At 42.3% G+C, this 13,005-nt stretch overlaps 1 protein-coding gene across 1 annotated transcript in view; it reads left to right on the top strand.

Annotated features, from left to right (window-relative positions):
* ptprsa (protein tyrosine phosphatase receptor type Sa) overlaps positions 1-13,005 on the top strand; it is a 290,186-nt gene that overhangs the window by 130,915 nt on the left and 146,266 nt on the right. The window contains 1 exon segment of the mRNA XM_034711280.1: positions 7,529-7,717. Coding sequence (XP_034567171.1) covers positions 7,529-7,717 — 189 coding nt within the window.

The raw sequence follows: 13,005 nt of genomic DNA, 5'->3' as shown, positions 1-13,005 counted from the left end.
CACGGCGCTCAGGTTAAGTGTCATGAAGCTCGTTAAGTCCGACATGTTTCCATCACGAGAATAGTCCCAGCTTTATTTCTGTGTATGTCACTTCATAAAGAAGCACTGGATCTCTCAGGCACCCTTGGAATGAGTGCTTATGGAGTCAAGTATAGACTGAGAGTGCTATTCACGGCGCTGCAGAGTACATTTGATAACATGGTATTACACCACATGTGCAGCACGGTGAATACGAGGTAATTACACTGCTGCATTGTGGATATAGCATAGCCGTAAAGGACTCCCGCATGTCCTCTATTCTTTGCATTTAATCTCATATTCTTCTGCATACCGACGGAGCTGTCGTGGTCGCGGTGATTCACAGGAAGCAGGAACAGTCACAAGTGAGTGACGCTAAAAGACCAGACCTCTGCGGAGGGCCACACGGAGCGTGATGGAAAGCAGGACGCGACAGCAGGCATGAGTCGGCAGATTAACAGCCGGGCGGTGGCTAAGCTAACCAGAGGCTGATTAAAGGCTTTGCACCTGTCACTTGTGTAATTATATTAAATAGCAGAGCGAAATTAAAGACAATTATGGATAATGATGGCACTCAAGCCAACCCCTAAAAAAAGACAGAGAATGGCAAACACCAAAATCTAGATCAGGTCAACTGGAGCCAGTGGTGTGTGGCGGGGGGGGGCGTTGGAGTCATGCTGGGTACGCCAGCTGTGGGCGAGGCGGCCTTTTTTACAGCGTGGCACCACGGTGAATAAAGGACTCTGCTCTTTTTGCAAGACTTCTAATTCTGCTACTGGATGTCTTCTTGGTGCTTTTGCAAGATTGTATTGACACAGCAAAGAATCACCATGTTTGTTTGCTTTTTAAAGACAGTGTATCAACTTTCCAGCCCCTCATATTGGATTTAAAGTCTCCTTCCTTTCCCTTTAATTCCTGCAATCACATGAAGGATTACAGGAGAGCATGGATGTTGCTGGTTGGATCCTTGAACCTGAAACTGCCACGAGCATGACAGGGAGCAGCAAGTGATGAAACAAAGAAATGAGATGTTATTTCATGATTTATTTCCACAGTGAACTCAAAGAGTAAGTTGAGGTGTCCTCAGCTCACCTGTTGGATCCAAAATACACTAAATGCAGAGAAAATGCATTTTCTGGACATGGAGACAGCGATGCTCTCTGGGTGTTTTTAAAATTAAACTGAACCCTTATCTTTTTAATCTGGCTTTTAATTTGGAGTAATTTCCTTTTAGCCATAGACTGCATTATTACCATTATTATTAATTCTACCTTTTTTTATTTAGCTCAATTTGTATTTATTTTAATTTCCTCAGATTTTATTTATATTATTATATTTATATTATATATTTATATATCAGATTTTATAGTGCTGATCTGATTACATTTTCTGATATTTCTTTGATTATATTTTATTGATTTAATTTAATTTTTTCAGATTTTATTTAATTGATTTGATCGTAATTATTATTTAATTTTTTTGGTATTTATCTCATTTTATTGTTATGATTTTATTTAATTTTTGGATTTTATTGATTTGATTCTATTGTAATGATTTCTATTTAGTTTTTCTGGAATTTATCTGATTTAATTTACGATTTTATTTTATGTATTTTATTTTATTTTTCTGATATTCATCATATTTGATTTTACTGGTTTTATTTTATTTATTTTATTAAATTTTTCTGGTATTTATTTGATTTTATTTTATTAGTTTTATCATAATTATTTTATTTTTAAGTATTTCACATTAGTTTCTCTATCTTGTTTTAGCCTTTATCATTTTACCTATTGCTGTTCCTCTGGGTTTCATGCTTGAATGATGCTGTGTAGATCAAAATGCATTGATAAGGGGAGCCATCATCAGATCATTGATTATCAGTTTGACACATTTTAAAAATGTTTGCATAAAGACATGCAGATGAATCGTTCCATCCTTCAGAGCGAGAGGTGATACGTTGGTTTGAGAATCCTCTGCACAGCACAGAGTCACTGCAGCTTGTCTCTCTCTCAGAGCTGCAGCATGTTTGTTGGCATAAAGCTGCTCCAGGCAGGAAGAAACGCAGATGTTGTCATTGACCAATAGTGTGCAAGCATCATAATCTATTTGGCCTGTGAAGATTTGTCATCACAGAGAACACATCATAGAAATGCAATTGCTACACCATTATGGAGGACTGGCCCTTTGGGAATCCTCAGATAATATCAGCCCATGTCATTGGTTGCCTTCACAGTCAGGCTTGCTAACCCTGAAGTAACACTCCCTCGATGAGTGATCTATTTATTTTTGCATGGCCGCCTTTATCGACAGAGCCTGTATGCTGTGGGGGGGGGAGAGATGCTATCAGACTCTATTCCTGGGGAAGAAAGCAAACTAGCATACACGCTATTTATTCAGGAAGAGCTGGCGGGGCTGTATCAGGTCAGAGCAGCTGGAACGATAACATCAACCCTCCATGGATCCGCCGTCCCTGCTTCTTGTTTACTGCTGTTTGGGTTGCTTTGTTTGTCTGCCTACCTTCTTCTGCCTCATTTCATTAGCCTCAAATCCACTTATGCTGTTACCAGCTTCATTACTGCGGTCTGTGCAGGCCTCTGTCTTCTGTCTGCACAGCATGAAGGTGGAGTTAACTCGAGGTGAAGCATCAGGTTGAAAGTTACAGATGCCCTTCTTGGGACAGACAGAATTAACGAGTGGGTGCACCGGAGCAGGAACCTTTCACGGCGTCTTCTGCATAGATCATCGGTGACACACACACACACAGAGAGAGGAGGAACTTTGTGAGAACATATCGCTCTGTCTTGTTCAGAAGTTTCTAAAGTGAAGTGTAAGCTTGCCGTTGCTCTTCTACGCTTCAGGGGAACTCGGTATAAAAAAGATGATACAGGGGTGATCATTAATAATCTATGAGGAGGATACAGCACGGAGCCTAAAACAGTGTAAATGCCTGTACTTCTTTGAACCTAGCAGTGAAATATTCATCATGCTGTGCTTATGTCAGCCTCAGTTAGAGGTAACCTGTCTGGACTCGGTTTTGAGACCCTCTGGTTCTGCCTTCTGTTCTCCTCTATGTCGACTGCTGTCGGAGCTTCAATATTTCAAAGTGTGAAGACGTATGAACTCAAACCTCTTCTCCAAACACATCTAGGACACAACAAAGTTTTACAGTTTTATTCTGAGGTTTGGGATTTCCACAAACACGGGCCTGGAGGGGAGAAGTTATTTCAACCAGTCGGGTCCTGCACCTTTATATGAGATAAAAACAACCAGAGCTGAGCGTGTACTCACTAAGACTAAGATACAGCTCCATGGTTTTATTTCCAAGGAGTGAATCAATCAATCTTCATTTATATAGCGCCAAACAGAGCCGGTCTAGACCGTCCTCTATGTTCTATTATTAACAAAGACCCAACATCAAGACCGGATCAGATCCAGTCCCATCTTCCAGACAGGACTCAGTCTGATCTCATCTTAATCCACCATGAGCAGAGCACTTTGCAGCATTTAGCAAGTTACAGTGGCAAGGACAAACTTCCTTTAACAGGCAGAAACCTCCAGCAGGACCAGACTCATGTTAGACACACATCTGCTGAGACCGTGTTGGAGAGAGGGATAGAGGGAGATGAAGAGAGAGAGAGAGAGATGATAGTGGGGAGACGGATAGTAGTAGTTGTAGCAGCTGGAGTCTGGACCACGTCCACAGCAGCAGAGATCCAGAGGAACCTACGAGACAAGGGAGCTCAGGGACTCCAGAAAGGTCTAAGAAAAGAGAGAAGAGAGGGAGACCAGGAGAAAGAAAAAGAGGAGAAGGAAAGGACAGAAGGAAAGGATAAGAAAAGGAGACATAAAGGATGAAGAAGCATGGAAAGAAGGAAGGAAGGAAGGAAGGAAGGAAGGAAGGAAGGAAGGAAGGAAGGAAGGAAGGAAGGAAGGAAGGAAGGAAGGAAGGAAGGCAGGAAGGAAAGAAGGAAGGAAGGAAGGAAGGAAGGAAGGAAGGAAGGAAGGAAGGAAGGAAGGAAGGAAGGAAGGAAGGAAGGAAGGAAGGAAGGAAGGAAGGAAGGAAGGAAGGAAGGCAGGAAGGAAGGAAAGAGAGGAAGGGAGGAAGGAAGGAAGGAAGGAAAGAAGGAAGGAAGGCAGGAAGGAAAGAAGGAAGGAAGGCAGGAAGGACGGAAGGAAGGAAAGAAAGGAAAGAAAGAAAGAAAGAAAGAAAGAAAGAAAGAAAGAAGGAACGAAGGAAGGAAGGAAGGAAGGAAGGAAGGAAGGAAGGAAGGAAGGAAGGAAGGAAGGAAGGAAGGAAGGAAGGAAGGAATAACAGACCCAAAAAAGGAACCTACGAGACAAGGGAGCTCAGGGACTCCAGAAAGGTCTATGGTTAGTAACTTTAATGGGACAGGAAGTGAGAGACAGGCAGAGAGAGGAGAGAGAGGGAAAGACAGGATCCCAGTGTGTCAGTCTAAGCCTATAGCAGCATAACTAAGACCTGGTCCAAGCCTGAGCCAGCAGAGATCCAGAGGAAACTACGAGACAAGGGAGCTCAGGGACTCCAGAAAGGTCTATGGTTAGTAACTTTAATGGGACAGGAAGTGAGAGACAGGCAGAGAGAGGAGAGAGAGGGAAAGACAGGATCCCAGTGTGTCAGTCTAAGCCTATAGCAGCATAACTAAGACCTGGTCCAAGCCTGAGCCAGCAGAGATCCAGAGGAAACTACGAGACAAGGGAGCTCAGGGACTCCAGAAAGGTCTATGAGAAGAAGAAAAAGCTGAAGCAGGAGCTTTAAGAAAGAGAAGCCCGTCTCATCTCCTCTCCTCTCCTCTCCCTCTTACTTGTGTTGAAGCTCTGATATTTATTCTTAAACTTGTCTTTGGACTCATTTTGTGATCATCAGGAATCAAATATCCCTCGTCTTGTAAAAACAGGACAATAAAAAGCGTGACTTTGAAAGAACTTCAGATTATCAGGATTTCATCGCCTGAAGTCTGAGTTGCATGAGGGAGGAATTTACAATGGAATGAATCTCCCTCTCCATTAAACAAAGACAGGCCGACCCTGCTTTTGAGAGAGTTATGGTTCTGAAACTACAACTCATCATACTGTCCTAATTCCCCTTAATTTAGCTCTCCCCCGTCGTCCCTAACATTACCAAACTCCCCGCAGAGACCACATGAGGTCATTGGCTCTCCAGATAAACATTGACCTCTTCTGTGCCACTGACCAGCGTCTTAGTCAGTCAATCTTCTCTGAGCTGTGATGTGGCCTCGGGCTGGTGATGCATATTACAGCTCAGGGTGCTTCCCTCCCTCGGCTCTCATCATCTGAGGATGAGTCACTGCTTTGGCTGAAGTCGGGGGGAGAGAGGTCAAGCGGCCTGACCCACGGGACTCATTTCCCCCAAGAGAGAGGGGAGTCTGAACAATGGCCGCTGAGCAGAGCGCACTGTCGTCTGCGAACAGTGAGATCATGGCTTAGTATGAGAATTAGCCAGCCTGTGATGACTCATGTGATCGATTTTAAACTTGTGGAGTAATAAAGACTTAAAGAGGCTACAACACAACTATTGCACCTTTAATTTAAGACTGAAATGATACAGGGATGGGATAGTTGGTGTTATGGATGCAGCAGTTTTGCAGCTCACATGACCTCAAACCTCAGTTTGATTTCAGTAAACATGTGGATACTGAGTTGAGGACTTGCAGGGATTACCAGCCTGTCTTCTTGTATTACCTTTCACCTTATTGCCTCGCCCTCTGAACTTCTGTTTGCATTCAAAGCAACTTATTTACAAGAGAGTACATGCAGCGATTACCCTGAAAAGGCACATGGCTGTTGCTGCACAAGCTAGCTGAGAGTGGGAGAGCTGAGGGATTATGGAAGTATGCTAGCTCATTTTCAGAGACAGGAAGTGGAACACAGCATGACTATTTTGCATGTTTTGTTTGTTTTTTGAACCTCCTCCTTGACCCGTGCAGCACTCTGAGGGAGCAAGATTTTTATGCAGTGAAGTCAAATACTCAAAATAGGGATGCAAATTTGAAGCACTCTCCAGGATCGATCTTTGGAAACGTTAACGATGAATCTTTCCACAACAACACAATCATTTAGAGCAGGGGTTCCCAAAATATAGGTGCCAAAGACTCGTGACCCCCACTGTCCCTCAAAGTGATTTAATGTGTCTTCATTTAGCTGGTCTGCAGAAAATGACCCTACCTATATGAGCATGTGTCTGTGTTTCCTGTGTGTTATGAATGAACCTGCTGCTACTGATGCTTTAGATAATTAACTGTTCACTAACTCTAAACTTAGGAGTCATCTGGAAACAAAGGAAGGCAGAAAACTCATTACATTTAATATTTACAAGGTTTTATTTCAAGGTTAGCTAATATTTTTGTCAATTTTTTAACTATAATGGGTGAAATGTACTATTTTTAGATCACTTTTGCCATTAAACTTTTTTTATTGCATTTTTTCTGTGTTCACCACAAGTTCAAAAATTATATAAAAGTAACATAAAACCAACAAATAAGAATAAATAAACAGTACAAACAAAAAAGGAAGATAAAAATAAGAATAGAATGGTAAATAAACAAAAAATTGAAAATAATAAATAATTTTTAGATAACTAAAATAAAAAAAAAACATTCTGGAAGACCTCTCTGTGTCTCACGTCCCACCACGGGGTCCCGGCCCACACTTTGGGACCCCCTGATTTAATGGCATGCAAAATGTTAACACGCTGAATCGATGTGGACTACAACATGTGGATTTACTGCAACAAGAGACCTGAACTGAAACATATTCAGGACTCAGGGTGTCCAGTTTTCTGCCTCCTCGTTCTTGTTGAGATGAAGAAGATAAGATACTAAGATCCTCCTTTATTCGTCCCACAAGGGGGAAATTCATGGAGTTACAGCAGCAAACAAGAAGGTGTACAGAAGAAGAATTTAACAAGAATATATATAGAAAAGAAATGCTCATCAGAGACGACAGCTTGGCCATAATCCTCCTGTCAGCCACCACCTCCACAGGGTCCAGGACTGAGCTGGCCTTCTTCACCAGTTAGTCCAGTCTTGCTCTCCTGTATCCTGTCCGCCCACAGCAGGTGAAATCCTTCCAATGTGGCGTTCGTGTGTTCGAACACGCATGTGTATGTGGTCAGGTGTCAGCCTGGGAGCGCAACCGGGTCAGGGCGGCAGAAAACACGCTCAGACGGCTCTGATGTTGCTGATCTGCAGACATATAGAGCCATCCCACTGGATCCAAAGATGGGGAAATGTCCTGTGTTATGCTCTCAACCTTCGTGTCCATGTCATTGTTGGCGGCTGTTGTGTATTTATTGTTCCCCCCGAAAAAAGCAACAAATCAGTCACATTGAAACATGCTTTAAAAATCAAACTTCCCTGATAGCTGAATGAAATATGACACCACATGATGTTTGTTCCACGTGATAGAAAATCAAGTAAGCTAATAGTTAGCATCCCTAACCCATAATCTGTTTTCTCTCTTCTTCTCCCAGAGGACCTTCTTCCACCGGGCTTCCCGAACATCGACATGGGCCCTCAGCTCAAAGTGGTGGAGCGCACTCGGACAGCCACCATGCTCTGTGCAGCCAGCGGCAACCCTGACCCAGAAATCACCTGGTACAAGGACTTCCTGCCCATCGACCCCAGCGCGAGTAACGGGCGAATCAAGCAGCTACGCTCAGGTAAGGACAGAAGAAGAATATGTCACTAAGATTTGACTTCTGTGTCGCTGTTTCTTTGCAAAGCTGCATGCAAAAAAAAAAATGCATCAATTCTTGCAACGCTCTCTGAAACACTTTGCTTTTTTAGGTTCTTGAACGTGCAGTTTGGTGATCTAAGTCGGGTTTGATTCACCATGTTTTTTACCCACAGATTAAACCAACACTTGTTTAAATATCTAATCCTGTTTAAAGTGTAAAGCTTCACTGAATGAGGTCACATGATTTCCCGACACTCCAGAAGTGTGTCACGGCCCGACAGCGAGTGCAACGTCCACACGTAACCGACAAAACTCAGCGGTGGATATGTCGTCCTGTTCCCATTGATCGAGCCCCACAGAGAGGCCCACTAAAGCAAAGTCTAATTATTTAGCTAATTAAGAGCAGGCCCTGGAGTAGCCCCGGGCAAGAAGGGGTAGATATTTTAGGTCGATGATTTGTCGCCATTTGAAAAAAATCCAATGACTCCTGTTTGATTTGTTGCTGCGAACACAAATCAGCGTGGACACCACTAAATAAAGAGTCTGCTGCCATCGAGTTCCTGCCCTGAGTCGGAGCCCCGGTGAGCTGTACACTCAAGGAAATCAATTTGTCATCTCATTATTTCACCTTGCTAAATAAAAAATACAGCAACTCCACCGCCCCCCCCCTCCAACACGCCTTTAATTTTAGAAATGTTTTATGTTTGACTTACGGCTGCACGCCACGTTTTTAGGTCAAGGTTTGACTTTGAGTGTAGTCTTTGTTTCCTAACTGAGAACTCCAACGTGAGAGCATCCTCTAGTGATTTAAATAATGTCATGAGTTGATGTTTAGTTTAGTTTGTTCCTTGTGTTTCCTCCCTGCCTGTGTTCTGTATCCTTTCTTTATCTCCTCTTTGGTGCTTCCTGTTTTATTTTGAAGTTCTTGATCCCTGTGTTTCCAGTTTAGTTTCACTTCCTGTTCTTGTGCGTTTCCCTCCTTTTGGCTGCACTCATTAGTTCCACCTGTGTGTTCAGTTCCTCTGTTTCCTCTCCTGTGTTGGATCATTGTCAATCAATCAATCAATCTTTATTTGTAGAGCGCCAAATCACAACAAACGTTATCTCAAGACGCTTTTACAAACAGAGCAGGTCTAGACCACTCTATGTCAAATTATGAACAGAGACCCAACACCAAGACAGGGTAAGACTCAGTCTGACCCCACCTTAATCCACCATGAGCATTGCACATCGCAGCATTTAGCTAGTTACAGTGGTGAGGAAAAACTTCCTTTAACAGGCAGAAACCTCCAGCAGGACCAGACTCATGTTAGACAGCCATCATGCCTCGACTGAGTTGGGTCTGGAAAGACAGATAGAGGGGAGTAAGAGAGAGAAGTGATAGTGATGAGACGAGTAGTAGAAGCTGTTGCCGCTGGAGTCCAGATCGTCCGCAGCAGGAGGACGTCTACGGCAGCTCAGAGGAATCTACGAGACAAGGGAGCTCAGGGACTCCAGAAAGGTCTATGGTTAGTAACTTTAATGGGACAGGCAGAGTTAAAGTAAAGTAGTTGTATGTGCAGATAGGAGGTGTTGTGCCTCAAAATATTCCCAGCAAATGTGATTGGAGGTTTTTGTCAGGTGACTTTTCTGTCACAATGAAGGGTGGAGACAGACTGAAAATGTGCAGCCTTCCTTGTTCTCATCACTTAAAGTGAAATCCGCAAATTATGCAGATAGGAGGTTTTGCATTTTGGCCATCGTTTTGTGCTTCCTGTTTTATTTTGAAGTTCTTGATCCCTGTGTTTCCAGTTTAGTTTCACTTCCTGTTCTTGTGCGTTTTCCTCCTTTTGGCTGCACTCATTAGTTCCACCTGTGTGTTTAGTTCCTCTGTTTCCCCTCTCCTGTGTTGGATCATTGTACGCCTCTCTTTGTGTTCTCTGTTTTTTATTTTGGACTTTGTGGATTTAGTTTCTGAGACATTTCAGATTTATTTTAAATCAGCACTTGGGTCCCCCTTCCTCTGTTTTTCCCAACGTGACTGATTCATAATAAAAGGTTTGAATAGTTAGTAAGAAAACTTTATTTATAAAGTGCTTTTCACAGAGAGTGCTTTACAAAGACAAGACACACAGGAAAGTTACATGATCCATAGAAGCTGTAAAAGTTCTGCCAAGCTCAACTCAAAGCCTTCCTGAATAAGTGGGTTTTTAATAAAGACTAAATAAACAAAAGAACAAGAATGAAACGTCTAAGAAACTAAATCCATAAAGTCCAAAATAAAACAAAGGGAACAAACACACAAGGAAATAAATGCACAGAGAACACAGGAGTACGGTGGCTGGAAAGTTCAATTCAAATTGGATGAAGGATGAAACACTTTTACAAAGTTGGAGACAAATTTACATTTTATAAAAACAAAATGACATGAGCAAAACACTTTAACAAATTAACATTTAAGACAACAAATTTAAAAAATCTGAAACTGTTTTACAAGAGGCAGAACAAACGACAGACTCTACCAGAAGAGGAATTTACCTAATACAGGAAGTGATAGAGTGATGTGCTCTTTCAAAATAAAAGCTAAATTAAATTTTGTTTTGCTAACGTCATTTTGTTTTATAAAATGTAAATTTGTCTCCAACTTTGTACAAGTGTTTCATCCTTTGCAAATTTGAATTGCACTTCCCAGCCACCGTACTCCTGTGTTCTCTGTGTTTTATTTTGGACTTTTTTTGGATTTAGTTTCTCAGACATTTCATTCTTGTTCTTTTGTTTATTCAGACCTTTTATTTTAAATCTGTCATGTTGGGAAAAACAGAGGAAGGAGGACCCAAGTGCAGAATAAAAATAAATCTGAAATGTCTAAAAAACTAAATCCAAGAAGTCCAAAATAAAACACAGAGAACACAAAGAGAGGCGTTCAATGATCAAACACAGGAGAGGGGAAACTAAATACACAGGTTTGGACACTAATGCATGAAATCAAAAGGAGAGAAACACACAAGAACAGGAAGTGAAACTAAACTGAAAACACAGGGATCAAGAACTTCAAAATAAAACAGGAAGACAAAGGATAACTCAAACAGAACACAGACAGAGAGGAAACACAAGGAAAAACTAAACTACAACTCATGACAAATAAGACTTTCAGAGCACTTTTGGATGAAGTTTAAGGACATGAGTGAATAAACAAACTGTTACTTTAACAATTCCATATCCTCACTCACTGCAGATCTCTTCCTGATTGAGTTGCAGCTTTAAAGTTAAATACTGAAGAATTAAATCCAAAACAACTTTATTAATCCCTCTTTGGGAAATTTGCATGGAGCGTTCACATCAAATTTAACCTGATCATCCAAATAGTATAATATAAAGTGTTAGTGCGATCTTGCAAGCTAAAATAAAGATGGATTTAGGGTTGAAAAGCTGTCATCACACCGTGAAATGAAACCAGGTAAAGCCCTCCCATTGGTCCGGTACTGGGCCTTGGAGGAGGGTCAGCAGACGGGTGTCATCCCTGAGTTTGAACGGCTCACGTGCGCCCAATTTCCCCTCCTGACGTCTCTTTTATCAAAGAAGAGGATTGCCAAAAAACTGCAACCATACTCTGGTTCTTATAGAAATACTAAGCTGTTATATTTCCAGTAACACTCCAAAGAATGGTGGAAGATATCCGACTCTGTATTGGAGCTGCTTCGACTTGCTCCACGTTGGTCGATCATCAGTTTATCTGTTGCTGATGAGAAAGGAAAAGTCTGTTTCCTGCTTGTTGTCTAACCTCTGTGTCATCTGTCTTTACGTGTCACGATTTCTTCAACTGTCTTTGTGTGTCCTGTCTAACTGAAACAAACTGCTGCTTTGTTCTCTCTCTCTCTCTCTCTCTCTCTCTCTCTCTCTCTCTCTCTCTCTCTCTCTCTCTGTGTTCGTGTGTCTGAAACTCAGATGTGTCTTGGCACATCGGCGAGTCTTCAACACCTTTCATTGGCTCCAAACACATTAAACTCAGCGCTAAATCACACACTGAGATATAACTTTATTTTAAATTTGCCTCTAATTAGAATCCTAAACAGACGTTCCTGTTACTGTAACTTAAGAACTGAGGTGGGACTCAAGATCCAACTAATTCTAACTCACCCTAAAATGAACTATGTTGTTCCTCCCCTCCCCTTGCTTTGTCATTTCCAGAAGCCTTTGGTAAGTGTCTTGCAAAGCCCAGCGAGCCCACCCACTCTCCTTGAAGCAGATGGCATATTTAAACTACTTCTCAAAATGCATGCATCCCCTGCTCTTCCCACCCCTTGTCCTTTTTATGCCACTTGTTCATTATGTTCTGTTTTCTGTTTATCCTTAACTTTAACTTTTATTCCCCCACTCCTTCTTATTCAAACTTTATCTCCTCGCACCCCCTCAGACTGGAACCAACTGCAGAAAGTTAAATCAAGGACAGGCAGCAGCATGAGTTGAGAAGGGGAGGAGGGGGTGGGGGGGGTGCTATCACAGTCCACCTTTAAGCAGCAGTTTTTATTTATATGGAAAATATGTGTGGAGGAAGACTTCTGAGGCAACACCCTGCTGTATTTTAATGCTCGTATGCATATGATGAGGCTGCAGAGCGGCCCAGTTCAGACACTTTAGTGGACTGTTAGGGATCCAGTGTGAGGTTACCTTGGAAGTTTCCTTGTGTCCTTCCACCCTCACCAAATGATCCAGATGTTTCGGTGCTGACGCCGCCCGTCACGTCTGCTTCTCTCTCTGCTGTGTTGAAAGACGGCCGGCTTTGAGGAAATAATTGGACTCTGTTTGAATCCGAAACAATTATTGATGTGCACCCCGAGCCCGCAGTACTTCCTGTTTTCTTTGAGAGATTTAGAGAATAAACCCGACAATAAACTGCTGGATGTTTTTACATCCAGTGAAAATTAGTGATGGGAAGTTCGGCTCTTTTAAGAGAGCCGGCTCTTTAGACTCCCGAACGGCTCTTAATTTAGGATCTTTTGTAGGGTTAGGGTTAGGGTTAGGGTTAGGATTAGGGGTTAGGATTAGGGTTAGGGTTAGGATTAGGGTTAGGGTAGGGGTTAGGATTAGGTTAGGGTTAGGGTTAGGATTAGGGTTAGGGTTAGGGTTAGGGTTGAGGATTAGGGTTAGGGTTAGGATTAGGGTTAGGGTTAGGGTTAGGTTAGGATTGGGTTAGGGTTAAGGGTTAGGGTTAGGGTTAGGGTTAGGGTTATTAGGGTTGGGTTAGGGTTGGGATTAGTGTTGGGTTAGGGTTAGGGTTAGGGTTAGGGTTAG

The sequence above is a fragment of the Notolabrus celidotus genome, chromosome 2, assembly GCF_009762535.1.
Source record: "Notolabrus celidotus isolate fNotCel1 chromosome 2, fNotCel1.pri, whole genome shotgun sequence".
In the NCBI taxonomy this organism is placed as follows: Eukaryota; Metazoa; Chordata; class Actinopteri; order Labriformes; family Labridae; genus Notolabrus; species Notolabrus celidotus.
The sequence above is the reverse complement of the archived record's forward strand: the minus strand, read 5'-3'. Positions and strand labels throughout refer to the sequence as shown.